The following is a 21,338-nucleotide window of genomic DNA, read 5'->3' as shown; positions in this document are numbered from 1 at the left end:
AAGGCAGTTTTGCTGACTTCTTTTCAATTTTTACCTAAGGTTGTGAATTCTAACAACATTAGTAGAGAAATTGTTGTCCCTTCTTTATGTCCTAATCCTAAGAATTCTTTGGATGTAGTAAGAGCTTTGAAATATTATGTGGAAGCTACTAAAAATTTCAGGTAGACTTCTAGTCTATTTGTTTTATTTTCTGGTCCTAGGAAAGGTCAGAAAGCTTCTGCTGTTTCCTTGGCTTCTTGGTTGAAACTTTTGATTCATCAAGCTTATTTGGAGTCGGGTCAAACCCCGCCTAAGAGAATTACAGCTCATTCTACTAGATCAGTCTCTACTTCATGGGCTTTTGAGAATGAAGCTTCAGTCAATCAGATTTGCAAAGCAGCCACTTGGTCCTCTTTGCATACATTTACTAAATTCTACCATTTTGATGTATTTGCTTCTTCGGAAGCAGTTTTTGGTAGAAAAGTTCTTCAGGCAGCTGTTTCAGTTTGATTATTTTGCTTTTTGATTTAAGTTTTTTCTTTCAAAGTGAAAATAAACTTATTTTTGGGTTGTGGATTATTTTCTCAGCCGAATATGGCTGTTTTTGTTTTAGTCCCTCCCTCTCTAGTGACTCTTGAGTGGAAAACTCCACATCTTGGGTATTGATATCCCATATGTCACTAGCTCATGGACTCTTGCCAATTACATGAAAGAAAACATAATTTATGTAAGAACTTACCTGATAAATTCATTTCTTTCATATTGGCAAGAGTCCATGAGGCCCACCCCTTTTTTATGGTGGTTATGATTTTTTGTATAAAGCACAATTATTTCCAAATTTCCTTTGTTGATGCTTTCTACTCCTTTCTTTATCACCCCACTGCTTGGCTATTCGTGTGGTGAGGGGTGTATTTATAGGCATTTTGAGGTTTGGGAAACTTTGCCCCTCCTGGTAGGATTGTATATCCCATATGTCACTAGCTCATGGACTCTTGCCAATATGAAAGAAATGAATTTATCAGGTAAGTTCTTACATAAATTATGTTTTTTCAGTATTTGAATGCTGTCTAAGTCTGTTTAACATGTCTGAGCCTACAGATAGACGTTGCTCTATGTGTTTAGTAGCCATGGTGGAACCCCCTTTACATTTGTGTTTTAAGTGTGCTAATGTATCTACGCATTTTAAGGATCATGTTGTTTCACTTAAAAATGTAGCCCAAGATGATTCTTTGACAGAAGGTAACGAGGATAGCCCACCTTCCTCTCCCCATGTGTCGACACCAGTTACGCCAGCGCAAGCGATGCCTAGTACCTCTAGCGCATTGGCCCTTATTACTTTACAACAATTAGCAGCAGTCATGGATAATTCCCTTGCGGTTTTTTATCCAAACTGCCAGTTTTTCCTAAAAAGCGTGATAGCTCGGTTTTAAGAACAGAGTATGAGCAATCGGAAGCTTTGGAGGGTTTATCTGTTGTACCCTCACAACACTCTGAAGTGTCGGTGAGGGATGTGCTGTCCGAGGGAGAAATTTCTGACACAGGAAAGGTTTCTCAGCGGGCAGAATCAGATTCCTTAGCGTTTAAATTTAAGCTGGAACACCTCCGCGTGCTGCTTAAGGAGGTATTGGCTACGCTGGATGATTGCGACCCCATGGTGGTCCCAGAGAAATTGTGTAAAATGGACAAATATCTAGAAGTCCCTGTATACACTGATGCGTTTCCGATCCCGAAGAGGGTGGCGGATATTGTGGATAGGGAGTGGGAGAGACCAGGTGTACCCTTTGTTCCCCCCCCCCCCCCCCATCTTTAAGAAAATGTTCCCCATTTCTGATCCCATGCGGGACGCATGGCAGACGGTCCCTAAGGTAGAGGGGGCAGTTTCAACACTAGCCAAGCGCACAACCATACCAATTGAAGACAGTTGTGCTTTCAAAGATCCTATGGATAAAAAATTAGAAGGTTTACTAAAGAAAATATTTGTTCAACAAGGTTTCCTTCTCCAACCTATTGCCTGCATTATTCCTGTAACTACTGCAGCGGATTAAGGCTCTAAAGCTGGCTAATTCTTTTATCACAGATGCCGCTTTGCAATTAGCTAAGTTAGCGGCGAAAAATTCTGGTTTTGCCATCATGGGGCGCAGAGCGCTTTGGCTTGAATCATGGTCGGCCGATGTGTCATCTAAGACAAAGTTACTGAATATTCCTTTCAAGGGAAAGACCCTTTTCGGGCCCGAGTTGAAAGATTATTTCGGATATCACTGGGGGAAAGGGCCATGCCCTCCCGCAAGATAGGCCTTTTAAGGCTAAAAACAAGGCTAATTTTCGTTCCTTTCGCAACTTCAGGAGCGGTCCTGCTTCAACCTCTGCGACTACAAAGCAAGAGGGTAACTCTCCACAGCCCAAGGCAACCTGGAAGCCTTTGCAGGGCTGGAACAAGGGTAAACAGGCCAAGAAGCCTGCAGCTGCTCCTAAGACAGCATGAAGGGGTAGCTCCCAATCCTGGATCGGTTCTGGTAGGGGGCAGACTCTCTCTCTTTGCTCAGGCTTGGGCAAGAGATGTTCCCGATCCCTGGACATTAGAGAGAGTTGCTCAGGGATATCTTCTAGAATTCAAGGACTCTCCTCCAAGGGGAAGGTTCCACATTTCTCGTCTGTCTACAGATCAGACAAAGAAACAGGCGTTCTTACGCTGTGTAGAAGATCTACTCAAGATGGGATTGATATATCCAGTCCCAATTACAGAACAAGGACTGGGTTTTTACTCAAACCTGTTTGTGGTTCCCAAAAAGGAAGGAACTTTCAGACCAATCCTGGATCTAAAAATTCTAAATAAATTCCTCAGAGTCCCATCTTTCAAGATGGAGACCATTCGGACAATCTTACCGATGATCGAGGAAGGTCAATATATGACTACCATGGATCTAAAGGATGCGTACCTTCATATTCCTATCCACAAAGATCACCATCAGTTCCTAAGGTTCGTTTTTCTGGACAAGCATTACCAGTTCGTGGCCCTTCCCTTCGGGTTGGCCACCGCTCCCAGAATTTTCACAAAGGTGCTAGGGTCCCTTCTAGCGGTACTAAGACCGCGGGGCATTGCAGTAGCACCCTATCTGGACGACATCTTAATACAGGCGCCGTCTTTTCCCAGAGCCAAGGCTCATACGGATATTGTTCTGGCCTTTCTAAGGTCTCACGGGTGGAAGGTGAACACCGAAAAAAGTTCTCTGTCCCCGCTCACAAGGGTTCCCTTCCTGGGAACATTAATAGACTCGGTAGAAATGCAGTCTCCTCAAATCCAACTGGACCAGAAAACCTTAGATTCTCTTCTCTGGTGGTTGTCTCAGGATCACCTGTCTCAGGGAATGTGCTTCCGCAGACTGGAGTGGATCATTGTAACGACCGACGCCAGTCTGTTAGGCTGGGGCGCGGTCTGGGGCTCCCTGAAAGCTCAGGGCCTATGGTCTCGGGAAGAGTCTCTTCTCCCGATAAACATTTTAGAACTGAGAGCGATATTCAACACGCTCCAGGCATGGCCTCAGCTAGCAGCGGCCAAGTTCATCAGATTTCAGTCGGACAACATCCTGACTGTAGCATACATCAATCATCAGGGAGGAACAAAGAGTTCCTTAGCGATGAAGGAAGTAACCAAGATAATCAGGTGAGAGGAGGAACACGCTTGCCATCTATCTGCAATTCACATCCCAGGAGTAGACAACTGGGGAGCGGATTTCCTAAGTCGTCAGACTTTTCACCCGGGGGAGTGGGAACTCCACCCGGAGGTATTTGCTCAGCTGACTCAGCTATGGGGCATTCCCGAGTTGGATCTGATGGCGTCCCGTTAGAACACCAAACTTCCTCTTTACGGATCCAGGTCCAGGGACCCCAAGGCGGCATTGATAGATGCTCTAGTAGCGCCTTGGTCCTTCAATCTAGCCTATGTCTTTCCACCGTTTCCCCTTCTCCCTCGGCTGGTAGCCAGAATCAAACAGGAGAAGGCCTCGGTAATTCTGATAGCACCTGCGTGGCCACGCAGGACTTAGTATGCAGACCTAGTGGACATGTCATCTGTTCCACCATGGACACTGCCAATGAGGCAGGATCTTCTAATACAGGGTCCATTCAAGCATCCAAATCTAGTTTCTCTGCAGCTGACTGCTTGGAGATTGAACGCTTAATTCTATCCAAGCGTGGGTTCTCTGAATCAGTCATAGATACTCTGATCCAAGCTAGAAAACCTGTCACCAGGAAAATTTACCGTAAGATATGGCGGAAATATCTTTGTTGGTGTGAATCCAAGGGTTACTCATGGAGTAAGATTAGGATTCCAAGGATATTGTCTTTTCTCCAAGAAGGATTGGAGAAAGGTTTATCAGCTAGTTCATTAAAGGGGCAGATATCCGCTCTGTCTATCCTTTTACACAAGCGTCTGGCAGAAGTACCGGATGTTCAAGCGTTTGTACAGGCGTTAGTCAGAATCAAGCCTGTCTATAAACCTGTGACTCCTCCATGGAGTCTAAATTTAGTTCTTTCAGTTCTTCAAGGGGTTCCGTTTGAACCTTTACATTCCATAGATATTAAGTTATTATCTTGGAAAGTTTTGTTTTTGGTAGCTATATCTTCTGCTCGAAGAGTTTCAGAATTGTCTGCTTTGCAGTGTAATTCACCCTATCTGGTGTTCCATGCAGATAAGGTTGTTTTGCGTACCAAACCTGGTTTTCTTCCTAAAGTGTTTTCTAATAAGAACATTAACCAGGAAATCATTGTTCCTTCCCTGTGTCCTAATCCAGCTTATAAAAAGGAACGGCTTTTACACAATCTTGATGTGGTTCGTGCTTTGAAATTCTATTTACAAGCAACTAAGGATTTCAGACAAACATCATCCTTGTTTGTTGTCTATTCTGGTAAGAGGAGAGGTCAGAAAGCGACTGCTACCTCTCTTTCCTTTTGGCTGAAAAGCATCATCCGTTTGGCCTATGAGACTGCTGGCCAGCAGCCTCCTGAAAGAATTACTGCTCATTCTACCAGAGCAGTGGCTTCCACATGGGCTTTCAAGAATGAGGCTTCTGTTGAACAGATTTGTAAGGCATCGACTTGGTCTTCACTGCATACTTTTGCCAAATTTTACAAATTCGATACTTTTGCTTCTTCGGAGGCTATTTTTGGGAGAAAGGTTTTGCAAGCAGTGGTGCCTTCCGTTTAGGTTACCTGTCTTGTTCCCTCCCTTCATCCGTGTCCTAAAGCTTTGGTATTGGTATCCCACAAGTAAGGATGAATCCGTGGACTGGATACACCTTGCAAGAGAAAACAGAATTTATGCTTACCTGATAAATTACTTTCTCTTGCGGTGTATCCAGTCCACGGCCCGCCCTGGCAATTAAGTCAGGTTCAAATTTCTTGTTTAAACTACAGTCACCACTGCACCCTATGGTTTCTCCTTTTTCTCCTAACCGTCGGTCGAATGACTGGGGGGCGGAGCCAGAGGGGGAGCTATATGGACAGCTCTGCTGTGTGCTCTCTTTGCCACTTCCTGTAGGGAATGAGAATATCCCACAAGTAAGGATGAATCCGTGGACTGGATACACCGCAAGAGAAAGTAATTTATCAGGTAAGCATAAATTCTGTTTCTTCTTAATGTGGTTATAACAGCTGCATATGTATGGGAAATTGTGCTTTCAGTATATTTTTATATATGAAATAGTGGTTTCTGCTAACTGAAGCTACAACTCAATACAATGGGTTGATCTTGTAGGGAGAGAATACCTCATTTGTCTAATTATTTACACAAACTCCGCCTTATCATCTTTATTACTGCTTACTTAAAGGCCAATACTTAGAGAGAACAATGGAGAATTATCCTTTTAGTACCTCCGTCCCAGCCCCCCACTCAAGTTCATAAATGTTCAATACAGGTGTGGATACAATAGACAAAACAAGCTATTTCAAATGAGAAAATCAAGGTGATTGAGCTATTTGTTTACAATTGAATACACTCCAATAGACAAAATAGATAATTGGGAACACATTTAAAAATATGAGTACACTGTCCCTTTAATGTTACATTAGCTCTATTCAGCCAGCAGTCATTATTAGGAAGCACACAGCTTATCATGTTTGTTTAAATGTATACTTCTCATACTATTATGTTTAAATACTGCACTTTTCTTATAAGGGATTAGAACTTTTAAATTCAGTGTCTCTTTAAAGGGACACAAGTCAAAATTAAACTTTCATTGAGACAAAGCATACAATTAAAAAACAAAACAAAAAAGCTCTAGTTTTACTTAGCAAAACGTGCATAGTGTTTATATACACACAATTTGAGGCACCAGATCTTAGTGAGCTTTTGCAAGAGTACAACATCTATACATATATGGGTTTTATATGGGTTTTATGATTGGCTGATGGCTATCACATGATACAGGGGAGGAAAAATTTAATTAACTTTAAATGTGAAATTAGTCAATTTTTAATGGCAAACTTCAAAGTAAGTGCTATTGCCTTGTCTTATGTATTTGTCAGTAATGCAACTCAACTGTATTTTAATAGTGCTTTAAAGGGATATGAAACCCAAATTTTCTCTTTTATGATTCATATAGAGCATGCAATTTTGAGCAACTTTCTAATTTACTCCTATTACTTTTTCTTTTTTCTCTTGGTATCTTTATTTAAAAAAGCAAGAATGTACGCTTAGGAGCTGGCCATTTTTTGGTTCAGCACCTGGGGAAGCCCTTACTTGATTGGTGACTACATTTAGACACCAATAAGCAAGCGATACCGAGGTGCTGAACCAAAAATGGACTGGCTCCTAAGCTTAAATTCCTGCTTTTTTAAATAAAAGATACCAAGAGAACAAAGAAAAATTTATAATAGGAGTAAATTAGAAAGTTGCTTAAAATTGTATGCTCTATCCAAATCATGAAAGAAAAGATTTGGGTTTCATATCCCTTATTCAAGCTTTTACTTGTCTCACTATTTTCCTATATTCTCTCCAGGTATGTGGATTTGTCAAATATGCCGGCCTAGGAAGAAAGGCCGGAAGTTACTTCACAAAAAAGCTGCTCAGATTCGCCGGCGTTATACCAACCCCATCGGCCGTCCAAAGAACCGATTAAAGAAACAAAGTGCATCGTAAGTGCCAGTTATCTGAGCTCTATATTCTGTTTTTCCTCAACACTGTCTTAATGAGCTGTGTACTAAATAGACTTGGCTTGGTGTGTCATAGCATAATCTTATTCACAAACTTCTATTAGCTTGGTCCTACCTAGCTAATGCTTACCAGAAGCGTTTGGAATTTGATTTTTGAAAAACCAAACATTATTTCAGGATCTAAATGTTTTTACTTGATATTCCTGTTTGTTTTTGCTTTGTTTTGTGTTCTATTTTCTCTCATTTTGTGCCCACCCTTATATCAAGAGGTACTGCTTTGTATTTATCTAATCTTGTAAGCATTAGGTAGGGCTAAGATAATTAGTATTTAAGAAATCAACAGTATAAAATTATATATCTTGACCTAATACCTAGATAATGCTTACCAGGGTTCATGTCCATTGCTCTTCATCCTATGATGGACAGTCTAGAAAATGAGGGATGAGTAAGCGAGGTAATCTTCATATAGGTAAATCGGGTGTGTTTTTTTTTTTTTTTTTCTGTCAATGCCCGCTTATGGGAGTGATCTCATGTTTGTAAGCATTATCTAGGTATTATGGCAATATATAGAATTATCTGCTGTTGATTATTTAAATTCTAATTTTCTGTTTGACTGACCACATGATGAGAAATGATTGTCATTTAATTTGTGGATTCTATGTCTTTTTGGGGAGGGAATGGCACACACTTAGAAATCATACTTCAGTTTATGCTTTTAAACCTCAGTACTATTGACAACAACAGAATTTGTTCCATTTCCTTCCTAAGATAGGGAGAGTCCACGGCTTAATTCCTTACTGTTAGGAAATACAACACCTGGCCACCAAGAGGAGGCAAAGACACCCCAGCCAAAGGCTTAAATATACCTCCCACTTCCTCATTACCCCAGTCATTCTTTGCCTTTCGTCACGTTAGGAGGTGGCAGAGAATTGTCAGAAGATTCGGAGAGTCCTGAAAAAGGGTATCTACCCTTCGAGATAGGACTGGAGTTTTAATCATGTCAACCTCTCAGTGAGAGTATTGATGAAAGTTGGAGTCTGGAGATGCAGGGAAAGTTTTTCTGCGAAACCATCCAGACTACTGCTAACCGCTCCTAAGCAATCAGTGTTGACGCGTTTCACTGCCTGCTTTCTTTCACTTAAGTCCATGTCAGGTGCGCTGCTATAAGACTGTCACACTTGAGAGGCTGTGTTCTGTTCCACAGCATGGATCTTGGAGGTAAGATTGTTTCAATTCTTACACATAAAACGCTATAACAGGGTCACAGTGTGGCTCCTTTATACCTTGATAGGATCCAGAGTTATCATCTGAAGGGCGTTTATTGAATAGTTGGGGTTAATTAATCAGTGTATCAATTATTTACATGCTGCTTTGTGTGATTTGTTTTCCTGGGCTGATAGACTGTTTTTGGCTGGAACAAACAGGTTTCACTGTACTCTTAATAACTGGGGGGGGGTGTAATGTCTTGCATTCCATGTGGTCGGGTGTGCTCTGTGTTTATTTCCTCCATTCCGGATGAGACTTGAACCTGAGGAAAGCGTTTCCTCTGTTAACTGTCTGGGTCTAGGAGGTGGTAAGGAGTGCCCCAGCCATTGGGAGTATAAAGGTGCAGTTTTCTATAATAATAAACATTTGTATTTGTGTCCCCCTGTGGGTATAACCTGAGCTATGGAGGACTCTTACATATTAGAAGGTATTCCTTCTGTACTAAATCATACCTGTTTATATTGTGAGGAGGCCGTGGTTTTCCCGCCCACTCAATTATGTTCCACATGCCTTAACACCGTTAAAAAAACCTAAGAAGGGAGAAAGCCTGCTAAGGCTCTTAGTCCCTCTGAGCCGTCTACCTCTCAGGACTTGGTGCCCCGTGAGATTACTACCACATGCAGTTCCCTGTAGCACATATAATCCGCAGTTACAAATGGCGGTGTCTGTGGCCCTCAGTGCATTACCTCGCTCTAACAAACGCAAGAGAGAGGTTAAACTTAGCTCTCCTGACCAGGAGTCATCTAAATATTTATTGGATTTAGCTAGTATGTCCTAGTTATCCGATGATGTGTTAACCTCTGTAGCTTCAGAGGGTGAACTTTCTGGGTCGGAGTCTTTAGCATCTAAACCTTCTGCTGCGGAGGAACCGTCCTTTAATAAAAAAAACGAAAGTGCTCAATTTTAAATCTAAAGGAGGTTCTGTCTACGTAAGAGGTTCCAGAGGCCGCGCTGCCTAAAGAACCTATGATGCCTAAATTAGACAGTTTGCGAAGACAGGAAAGTTCTTTTGGGTTTTCCTGTGCTGGTTAAGTTGGCGAACATTATTAAAGGGACAGACAGCACTTTAACATGTTTTGATATTGAAAATAAAAAAAACGGAGGTCCGCCTACACTATACCCATTGCGCGTGCAATTTCTGTCTGAGGACTGGATTCTGATTTGCTTATCAGTTGAAGAAGAAGGCATCCATATTTACCGGATATTAGAGTAGTTAGTGACGCTGATTAGGACAGAAGCAAGGCAGGAGGGGTATAGTGTAGACGGACCTCCGTTTTTTTTATTTTCAATATCAAAACATGTTAAAGTAAGTGTTGACTGTCCCTTTGAGAACGAATAGGAAAGAATTGGTTCTTCCTTTTCCCCCTCGTCTACTTTTTAAAAAGTTGTTCCCGGTCCTGGACTCTCAACTGGATTTGTGGGGCTCCATTCCTAAGGTGGATGGTGAAATCTCTACACTTGGTCAACGTACGACTATACCTCTTGAGGATAATTCTTCGTTCCGAGAGCTGATGGATAAGAAAACGGAAAACTTTCTGAGAAAGAGGATGTTTGTTTCAACCGACGGCTGCAGTTGCCGGAGCGGCTACCTACTGGTGCGACTCTTTGTCGGAACTCATTGAGGTTCAGTCTCCCCTCGTGGATATTCAAGACAGAATTAAAGCTCTGAAAATTGCTTCTTAATTTATCTTTTATGCGAACATGCAAATTATTTGCCTAAATGGAAAGGCCTCTGGAATTTGCGGTCCTAGCCCGCCGGGCACTCTGGTCGAAGTCTTGGTCTGCAGATATGACTTCTAGTCCTTTCTCTTCCCTTCAACGGAAAGATTTTATTTGGTCCAGGCCTGGACCCCATTTTTTTTACGGTTACCAGAGGCAAGGGTTCCTTTCTACCACAAGATAAAAAGTCTAAGGGACAACAATCTTCTAATTTTCGTTCTGACAAATCCCAACAACAACAATCCTCCTCCAAGCAACCCAAGAGCACTTGAAAGCCGTCTCAGTCCTGGAATAAATCCAAGTAGAATAAGATGCCCGCCAAAAACAAATTGGCATGAATGGGCAGCCCCCGATCCAGGATCGTATCGTGTAGGGGGCAGACTGTCTCTATTTTCAGACGCCTGGTTCAAGGACGTACAGGATCCGTGGGTTCTAGAGGTGATATCTCAGGGATACAAGATAGGCTTTAAATCTCATCTGCCAAGGGGCAGATTCATTCTCTCGTATCTGTCTACCAGACCAGAAAAGAGGGATGCCTTTCTAGGGTGCATTCGGGATCTATCCTCCTTAGGAGTTGTTGTCCCGGTGCCTATCAAAGAAAGAGGTTAGGGTTTTTATTCAAACCTTTTTGTGGTCCCAAAGGAGGAGGGAACTTTTCCGCCCAATTCTGGACCTAAAGTGCTTAAACAAATTTCGCAGTGTCCCTCCCTTCAAGATGGAGACAATAAGGTCCATCCTTCCTTTAATTCTGGAAGGCCAGTTTATGACCACTACAGATCTCAAGGACGCTTGCTTTCATGGTCCAATCCACAGGGAATACTTTCGGTTCCTGAGGCTTGCATTCCTGGACCAGCACTTCCAGTTCATTGCTCTTCCGTATGGCCTAGCTACTGCTCCAAGAATCTTTACGTAGGTTCTGGGGGCTCTTCTAGCCGTTGCCAGAACTCAAGGTATTGCAGTAGCCCCATACTTGGACGATATTCTGGTGCAAGCACCATCCTTTCGTCTTGCGGAAGAATTCTCAGAGTCCCTTCTGAGTCTTCTTCGATCACATGGATGGAAGATAAGCTTGGAAAAGAGTTTTCTTATCCCAAATACCAGGGTGGAATTCCTGGGTACTATAATAAGCTCCATATCCATGAGGATATTTCTAACAGACCAGAGACGTTGCAAGCTAACTTCGGCATGTCTTCCCCTCCGGACCTCCTTAAGTCCCTCTGTGGCTCAGTGTATAGAGGTGATTGGTCTCATGGTGTCCTGCATGGACATCATTCCTTTTGCCAGGTTCCGTCTCAGACCGTTACAATTGTTCATGCTGAGGCAGTGAAACAGCGATCATTCAGATCTGTCTCAACAGATTGTATTAGTCAGCTGGTCGAGAGAATCATTCTCTTGGTGGCTCTGTCCAGGTCATCTGTCCCGAGGGACATGCTTCTTAAGACCATCCTGGGAGATTGTGACTACGGATGCAAGCCTATCAGGATGGGGAGCTGTTTGGGGTGCCAGGAAGACATAGGGGTTGTGGCCTCAAGAGGATTCCTCACTCCCGATCAATATTTTGGAACTACGGGCAATTTTCAAGGCCTTGAAGGCAAGTGGGGGACGCCGGAGATAGATCTCATGGCTTCCCGCCCAGGTACGGATTGAGGATGAGGGATCCTCAAGCAGATCTAATAGATGCACTAACAGTGCCCTAGAGGTTCGAACTCATATCTTTTACCTCCATTACTGCTTCTTCCTCGAGTGGTGGCCCGCATCAACAGGAGCGGGTATCAGTAATCCTGATTGCTCCATCGTGGCCGCGAAGGATGTGGTTTGCGCATCTAGTGGGGATGTCCTCATCTCCTCCGTGGAAGTTACCTTGTCGCAGAGACCTGCTGATACAAGGTCCATTTGTTCATCAAAATCTAGATTCTCTGAGGCTGACTGCGTGGAGATTGAACGCTTAGTCTTAGCCCAGAGAGGTTTCTCTGAGTGTCATGTATACTCTTTTTCAAGCTCAAAAAACAAGTTACTTAGCGTATCTACCACAAGGTGTAGAGGACCTACTTATTCTGGTGTTAAGAGCGTGGTTTTTCCTGGCACAGAGTTAAGGTTGCCAGGATCTTATCTTTTCTCTAGGATGGGCTGGAGAAGGGCCTTTCTGCTAGTTTCCTGAGAGGACAGATTTCGGCCCTGTCTATTTTATTGCACAAGAGACTGGCTGAGCTCCTTTGTTTAAGGCTTTGATTAGGATCAGACCTGTGTTTAGATCTGGGGCTCCTCCTTGGAGCCTAAATCTTGTTCTTTCGTGTTTTGCAATAGGCTCCGTTTGAGCCACTGCATTCCGTTGACATTAAATTATCTTAGAAGGTTCTCTTTTTATTGGCTATTGAGATTGAGATATCTGCTTTGCAATGTGAGCCCCCTTATATGATTTTTCATGCAGATAAAGCAGTTTTTACATACTAAATTAGGTTTTCTTCCTAAGGTTGTGTCAGATCGCAACATCAATCAGGAGATTGTGGTTCCTTCCTTATGTCCTTATCCTTCTTTATCGAAGGAACGCTTTCTTCACAATTTGGATGTGGTTAGCTCATTGAAGTTCTATCTTAAGGCTACTAAGGAGTTTAGACCATCTTCCTCTTTGTTGTCTATTCGGGGAAGCGTAAGGGGCAGAAGGCTACTTTGACTTCCTTATCTTTTTGGTTAAGAAGTGTCATCCGCATAGCTTATTAGACAGCGGGACATCGTCCTCCTGAGAGAATAACGGCTCATTCCACTAGAACAGTGGCTTCCTCTTGGGCCTTTAAGAACAAGGCCTCTATGGATCAGATTTGTAAGGCGGCTACCTGGTCCTCCTTACATACTTTTTCAAAATTTTACAAGTTTGATGTTTTTGCTTCGGCTGAAGCAGCTTTCGGAAGAAAAGTTTTGCAGACTGTGGTGCCCTCAGAATAGGGTCCGCCTCTCCATTTTTGTTCCCTCCCGTTATTCATTCAGTGTCCTCTGGAGCTTGGGTATAGTTTTCCCAACAGTAAGGAATGAAAACGTGGATTCTCCCTATCTTATGAAGGAAAAAATAATTTATGCTTACCAGATAAATTCCTTTCCTTCCAGCTAGGGAGAGTCCACGGCCCCACACGTTTTTTCTTGTCTGTGGGTGGTCTGCAATTTTTTTTTATCTTCTGGCACCATTTATACCCTAATGCTTCTCCTACTTTTCCTTGTTCCCTCGGCAGAATGACTGGGGTAATGAGGAAGTGGGAGGGATATTTAAGCCTTTGACTGGGGTGTCTGTCTCTTCCTTGTGGCCAGGTGTTGTATTTCCGAACAGTAAGGAATGAAGCAGGGGACTCTCCCTATCTGGAAGGAAAGGAATTTATCTGCTAAGCATAAATTATGTTTTTAACATGTACGCTATATCATAGTCAGAGGGCAAATATGAGGTAAACAAAGACCGTATCATTGTACAGGGGCTGTATACCTGTGAACATGTGTATTTCACTTTAAGAGTAATTTGAGGGGCAGGATAAGAATTTATTAGTTGATGGACAAGAAGGCAGTGTTGTGGTACTGTACTTTTGGTGTATGCTTGAACTTTATTGGCATGTTGTATTTTGGGGCTTTTGGATGTTTTGAAACATTTTTACTTTGTGCTCCTGGTTATAATGCACCTTGTGGCTCACTCTGGCAGCGCAAGCGTTAAGACGGCAAACTCCCCACTCATGCTGCAGAGTCAAGCGCACACTGTCCTACTCCGCTCATTCATCTGCAGCCATTTTTTCTATTTTGAGGTTTTCTTCTGTTCCGGTGTCGGCATTTGCTAGGAGGAGCTTACTAATTTACTTGGTAGAACCTACTCAAACGATACATGTTTACAGCGCTCATGGGTTCTACAGTATCATAACTGCTATAATAATTTGTGTTCAATTATAATGTGATGTTTGAGTGCAACTTAAAAAACTTTTATTAGTATCAACTTTAAAAATGGGAAAAACTTAAACATTTCCATTCATGCAGAATTTAATTAGCAATGGTATAGTTTTGAGAAAATAGTAGTGGAAAGATCCTTATTCAGAGTAAAGAGTAAATATTAAATTAATCCCAATATTAACCCTATATTAGGTATAGTAATTATAGGCAAACTGGAATAGTTATAATATAACCTAGAATTCCACCTACACGTAAGGTTTTAGGTGAATGTGGGATACTGAAAGAAAAACTACTTTTATTACATACTATTTTACACTGATTGTCATATGTTACTAGTCACAGGTTCATTTCGACCTCTATGATAAAAATAGAGAGAGATATATGATTAATCCCTGTGTGTGACTTTCTCTCAGTGCTGTTCTATAACCTTTCCTTCTCACGGCACAAAAAAAACAGGTTCATTTCTACCTCCTTGAAAGCTTTTGAGGTAGATGTATGAGTAATTCCTGTGTGCCCATCGATTGCATTATATCTGCATTATAGTAATAACTCTCTGCTGCATAGAAAAATCATCTACAATACACAGCGGATATTGCACAGGCCGGAACCTACTTCTAAAGAAGAAATTTTATATATATTGGGGAGGAGAAAGACGGATCGACATTGAGCTGTTTCAAACAGTTGAAGATTTGTCATCACTGACTTTTCGAAAAACTCGTCTGACACTTGCAAGTATTACTAGGGATATAAAGTGTCTATTTTCTATTGAGACTTTCTTGTTTCAAATTTGTATCTACCTCTGGCTCACAGGATTGGAGGACTCTGACTAGTCAGGTCACGTGATGCACACAGCTCACGGCTTGTTTTTTCATAACTGCTACTAACGGCTAACAGATTGGACTCACTCGATATTTGCTCCAGATACAAGAGCGGTTTGACATTATTAGCTCTTTGTTACTATACTGTTTTTTTGGCTGATCGATATATTGCCTTTATTTACATCTCTGCCTAATCAAAGCTATATTTATGTTTTAGATACTTATGCTACAATATTGCATTTATTGTTTTTTAAATAGATACATTGAATGTATATAGCTTAATTCTCAGCTATATTTTAACTCAATTGATGCCGGCATCTTATATGTATTTTTAACCATCTGTGTATAGTGTATATTATGGTATTCATTACTACGAAATCCACATATGAATAATACATATTTTTCATTAAAACCTTTTATATATCACTTGGCTTTATTCTCTTTAAACTAATAGAATAAAAACAGACATCCGTATCTGGTGAGCTCCCATATAGAGCGCTTATCCCACCCCCCTTTCTCATATTACAGGTGAATGTGGGACACCTAATCTGAAATATGTAAAGCTATATTTAGCAATAGTTAAAATAGTTAATTAGCATGCATAGCTTAGCGAATGCTAATTAACTATTTTGAACATTAGGAGGGTTTCCTTTTTATTTAAAGGGACACTGAACCCAAATTGTTTGATTCAGATAGAGCATGCAATTTTAAGCAACTTTCTAATTTCCTCCTATTATTAACGGGACAGTCAAGTATAAATTAAACTTTCATTATTCAGATAGGACTTTTAATTTTAATTGACTTTCCAATTTACTTTTATAATCAAATTTGCTTTTTTCTCTTGGTATTCTTAGTTTAAATTAAACATAGGTAGGCTCATATGCTAATTTCTAAGCCTTTGAGGGCTGCCTCTTATCACATGCTTTTTAAATCTCTTTTCAACACAAAGAGACAGAAAGTACACGTGGGCCATATAGATAACACTGTGTTCAGGCACAGGGGGTTATTTAAGATTTAGCACAAAACAATGCTAAATTTAAGACAATAGATAATAAACAGTCACAGTCATGTGATCAAGGGGCTGGAAGAAGGTTCCTAGATACCAGGTAATCACAGAGGTAAAAAGTACATTAATATAACTGTGTTGGTTATGCAAAACTGGGGAATGAGTAATAAAGGGATTATCTATCTTTTAAAACAATAACAATTCTAGAGCTGCAACAACTAATCATCATAATCGATAATAATCGATTATGAAAATAGTTGTCAACAAATCTCATAATCGATTAGTTGGTTTGCAATTAGTTGGTCTGTGCACAATACCAGCTGCTTCACTCCAATGAACTCCTGCATATGGTATTGTGTTTTAGAGTTATGTCCTTAGCCTAAAGGATGTCTACAGACGTCTACTTTTCAGGACAGTATACGTTTACAACTACCCCTGGCTTATGTGCAATCCAGATATAATAGTCATCATTTGGATTGCTTATATTAAATCTGGTGATTTGGAACTATGCTTTTCATGATATAGTGCCAAGCTTGTTGTTTACACCTTGCCCCTAGATTGATGAGTTATTTAAATTGATGTGCACTATTATCTGTTTGCACAATTATTAGTGTATTGCTTGCTATTGCTGATTATATGTACTGTATAAATAAATGTGTAAGGCTTTGTCCTGTTATTGATATACAGTCCTTAGCGCTTCTGATTTTGTTTTTTATTGGTTTTTTATATCCTATATTATAAAAGACAAGAGTTTGTCTGAAGCCGTCATGCGCAGTTTAGACAAACACTTGCAGCTGATCGCACGCGCACCCACCCGACAGCAGCGCGAGGACCCGGCAGCACAGCTGATCGCACGCGCAGGGGTGAAACAAAGCAGCGCGAGGACCGGCAAGTGAAGGAGAGAGAGAGAGAGAGAGAATGAATATAAAACATAACACAACACGGCCCGTGTGAACGGGCTTTAGGACTAGTTTTTTTATAAATTGTGATAATATGTACCAGATTCAACCTTTAAAAGTATATATTCGTTATTTTTAGAGCGGACTAGATATTTCCCCTAACCTTATAGCTGGTTATTTACCATTGCATATAGATATTCAAGATATTTTTATGTTAGAATGAAGTCAAGGGTTACTTTATTGAGAGGCCCCTTGCCAAGGTAGAAAACACTTAGCATTGGTGAAGAGCTAACAAAGATAAATATCCCACTTTGGTGAAATTGGCAAAACCCTACTTATACACCTCGACAGCCTTTTTCTCTGCTGCAGAAAATATAGCTGCAAACAGAGAACCAGCCTTAGCCAGAAGCATGTGGACATGTTGAGATTTTTGCATTTCAATGCAAAGTTTCTGAAAGAGTGAATAACAGAATGTTATTAACAGTGATAGTCTAACTCTTTCTAGTTCTACCTCTTTTCAAACAGTTTGTGGTTTTGTTTTGTTTAATAATAAAACTGTGCTCCGCTGCTTAAAAATTGAAGAAACAGTTGTGTTAATGTAAAGTTTTAGTCTGAAGTTTATATTTGTAACACTCATTATGTGGATTTTATTTAAAACATAGAAAACTATTATTAATTCTCTTTTTATCCGATTAGTCGATTAATCGAAAAAATAATCGGCCGATTAATCGATTATGAAAATAATCGTTAGTTGCAGCCCTAAACAATTCTATGGTTGTCCCTTTAAATGTTCTTCCTTCTCTTGGTATCTTTATTTGAAATGCAAGAATGTAAGTTTAGATGCCGGCCCATTTTTGGTGAATAACCTGGGTTATTCTTGCTGATTGGTGGATAAATTCATCCACCAATAAAAAAGTGCTGTCCAGAGTCTGAAATAAAAAGCTCAAATGCCTTCTTTTTCAAATAAAGATAGCAAGTGACATACACACATACAAAAACACAGTATCTCTCACAAAAGTGTGTATACCCCTCACATTTTTGTAAATATTTTATATCTTTTCATGTGACAACACTAAATAAATGACAATTTGCTACAATGTAAAGTAGTATGTACAGCCTATATAAGTGTAAATTTGTTGTCCCCTCAAAATAGCTCAACACACAGCCATTAATGTCTAAACCGTTGGCAACAAAAGTGAATACACCCCTAAATGGAAATGTCCAAATTGGGCCCAATTAGCCATTTTCCCTCCCCGGTGTCATGTGACTTGTTAGTGTTACAAGGTCTCAGATGTGAATGGGGAGCAGATGTGTTAAATTTGGTATTATCGCTCAAACACTCTCTCATACTGGTTACTGGAAGTTCAACATGGCACCTCATGGCAAAGAACTCTCTTAAGATCTAAAGAAAATAATTGTTGCTCTACATAAAGATGGCTTAGGCTATAAGAAGATTGTCAAGACCCTGAAACTGAGCTGCAGCACGGTGGGCAAGACCATAAATCAGTTTTACAGGACAGGTTCCACTCAGAACAGGCCTAATGGTCGACCAAAGAAGTTGAGTGCATGTGCTCAGCGTCCTATCCAGAGGTTGTCTTTGGGAAATAGACGTATGAGTGCTACCAGCATTGCTTCAGATGTTAAAGGGGTGGGGCGGTCAGCCTGTCAGTGCTCAGACCATATGCCGCACACTGCATCAAATTGGTCTGCAGGGCTGTCGTCCCAGAAGGAAGCCTCTTCTAAAAGTGATGCACAAGAAAGCCTGCAAACAGTTTGCTCAAGACAAGCAGACTAAGGACATGGATTACTGGAACCATGTCCTATGGTCCGATGAGACCAAGATAAACTTATTTGGTTGAGATGTTGTCAAGCGTGTGTGGCGGCAACCAAGTGAGGAGTACAAAGACAAGTGTGTCTTGCCTACATTAAAGTATGGTGGTGGGAGTGTCATGGTCTGGGCCTGCATGAGTGCTGCCGGCACTGGGGAGCTAATGTTCATTGAGGGAACCATGAATGCCAACATGTACTGTGACATACTGAAGCAGAACATGATTTCTCCAACATTGGTGTGTCCGGTCCACGGCGTCATCCTTACTTGTGGGATATTCTCTTCCCCAACAGGAAATGGCAAAGAGTCCCAGCAAAGCTGGTCACATGATCCCTCCTAGGCTCCGCCCACCCCAGTCATTCTCTTTGCCGTTGCACAGGCAACATCTCCACGGAGATGGTTAAGAGTTTTTTGTAGTTTTTATTCTTCTATCAAGTGTTTGTTATTTTAAAATAGTGCTGGTATGTACTATTTACTCTGAAACAGAAAAGGATGAAGATTTCTGTTTGTAAGAGGAAGATGATTTTTAGCAGACAGTAACTAAAATCGATTGCTGTTTCCACACAGGACTGTTGAGATGAAGTAACTTCAGTTGGGGGAAACAGTTAGCAGTCTTTTCTGCTTAAGGTATGACTAGCCATATTTCTAACAAGACCATGTAATGCTGGAAGGCTGTCATTTCCCCTCATGGGGACCGGTAAGCCATTTTCTTAGTTAAACATAAAAGAATAAAGGGCTTCAAAAAGGGCTTAAAAACTGGTAGACATTTTTCTGGGCTAAAACAATTCCTTTACTAGGCATATTATGCAGATTCTAACTAATTATTGGTATTATAATCTTGGGGAACGTTTAGAAAAACGGCAGGCACTGTGTTGGACACCTTTTTCAGATGGGGGCCTTTCTAGTTATAGACAGAGCCTCATTCTGGGACTGTATAGGGGTTAAATGTAAAAACGGCTCCGGTTCCGTTTATTTAAGGGTTAAAGCTCTGAAATTTGGTGTGCAATACTTTTAATGCTTTAAGACACTGTGGTGAAATTTTGGTGAATTTTGAACAATTCCTTCATACTTTTTCACATATTCAGTAATAAAGTGTTTTCAGTTTGAAATTTAAAGTGACAGTAACGGTTTTATTTTAAAACGTTTTTTGTGCTTTGTTGACAAGTTTAAGCCTGTTTAACATGTCTGTACCATCAGATAAGCTATGTTCTATATGTATGAAAGCCAATGTGTCTCCCCATTTAAATTTATGTGATAATTGTGCCATAGTGTCCAAACAAAGTAAGGACAGTAATGCCACAGATAATGATATTGCCCAAGATGATTCCTCAAATGAGGGGAGTAAACATGATACTACATCATCCCCTACTGTGTCTACACCAGTTATGCCCACACAGGAGGCCCCTAGTACATCTAGTGCGCCAATACTTATTACCATGCAACAATTAACGGCTGCAATGGATAACTCCATAGCAAATCTTTTATCCAAAATGCCTACTTATGAGAGAAAGCGCGATTGCTCTGTTTTAAACACTGAAGAGCAAGAGGACGCTGATGATAACTGTTCTGACATACCCTCACACCAATCTCAAGGGGCCATGAGGGAGGTTTTGTCTGATGGAGAAATTTCAGATTCAGGAAAAATTTCTCATCAAGCTGAACCTGATGTTGTGACATTTAAATTTAAATTAGAACATCTCCGCGCACTGCTTAAGGAGGTGTTATCTACTCTGGATGATTGTGACAATTTGGTCATTCCAGAGAAATTATGTAAGATGGACAAGTTCCTAGAGGTTCCGGTGCCCCCCGACGCTTTTCCTATACCCAAGCGGGTGGCGGACATAGTAAATAAAGAGTGGGAAAGGCCCGGCATACCTTTTGTTCCCCCCCCTATATTTAAGAAATTATTTCCTATAGTCGACCCCAGAAAGGACTTATGGCAGACAGTCCCCAAGGTCGAGGGGGCGGTTTCTACTCTAAACAAACGCACTACTATTCCTATCGAAGATAGTTGTGCTTTCAAAGATCCTATGGATAAGAAATTAGAGGGTTTGCTTAAAAAGATTTTTGTACAGCAAGGTTACCTTCTACAACCAATTTCATGCATTGTTCCTGTCACTACGGCAGCGTGTTTCTGGTTCGAGGAACTAGAAAAATCGCTCAGTAAAGAATCTTCGTATGAGGAGGTTATGGACAGAGTTCAAGCACTTAAATTGGCTAACTCTTTTGTTTTAGATGCCGCTTTGCAATTAGCTAGATTAGCGGCAAAAAATTCAGGGTTTGCTGTCGTGGCGCGCAGAGTGCTTTGGCTAAAGTCTTGGTCAGCGGATGTGTCTTCCAAGACAAAATTGCTTAACATTCCTTTCAAAGGTAAAACATTATTTGGACCTGATTTGAAAGAGATTATTTCAGACATCACTGGGGGAAAGGGCCACGCCCTCCCACAGGATAGGTCTTTTAAGGCTAATAATAAGCCTAATTTTCGTCCCTTTCGCAGAAACGGACCAGTCTCTAATTCTGTATCCTCTAAGCAAGAGGGTAATACTTCACAACCCAAACCAGCCTGGAAACCAATGCAAGGCTGGAACAAGGGTAAGCAGGCCAAGAAGCCTACCACTGCTACCAAAACAGCATGAAGGGATAGCCCCCGATCCGGGACCGGATCTAGTGGGGGGCAGACTTTCTCTCTTTGCTCAGGCTTGGGCAAGAGATGTTCAGGATCCTTGGGCGCTAGAAATAGTTTCTCAAGGTTATCTCCT

The 21,338-nt window shown here is 41.1% G+C and overlaps 1 protein-coding gene across 1 annotated transcript in view; it reads left to right on the top strand.

The window, feature by feature from the left end:
- The window catches only part of KAT6A (lysine acetyltransferase 6A), a 646,904-nt gene that overhangs the window by 176,458 nt on the left and 449,108 nt on the right, over window positions 1-21,338 (top strand). Inside the window, 1 exon segment of the mRNA XM_053719413.1 lies at window positions 6,975-7,110. Within this exon segment, the coding sequence (XP_053575388.1) occupies window positions 6,975-7,110 (136 nt within the window).

The sequence above is a fragment of the Bombina bombina genome, chromosome 6 (genome assembly GCF_027579735.1).
Source record: "Bombina bombina isolate aBomBom1 chromosome 6, aBomBom1.pri, whole genome shotgun sequence".
Lineage (NCBI taxonomy): Eukaryota > Metazoa > Chordata > Amphibia > Anura > Bombinatoridae > Bombina > Bombina bombina.
The sequence above is the reverse complement of the archived record's forward strand: the minus strand, read 5'-3'. Positions and strand labels throughout refer to the sequence as shown.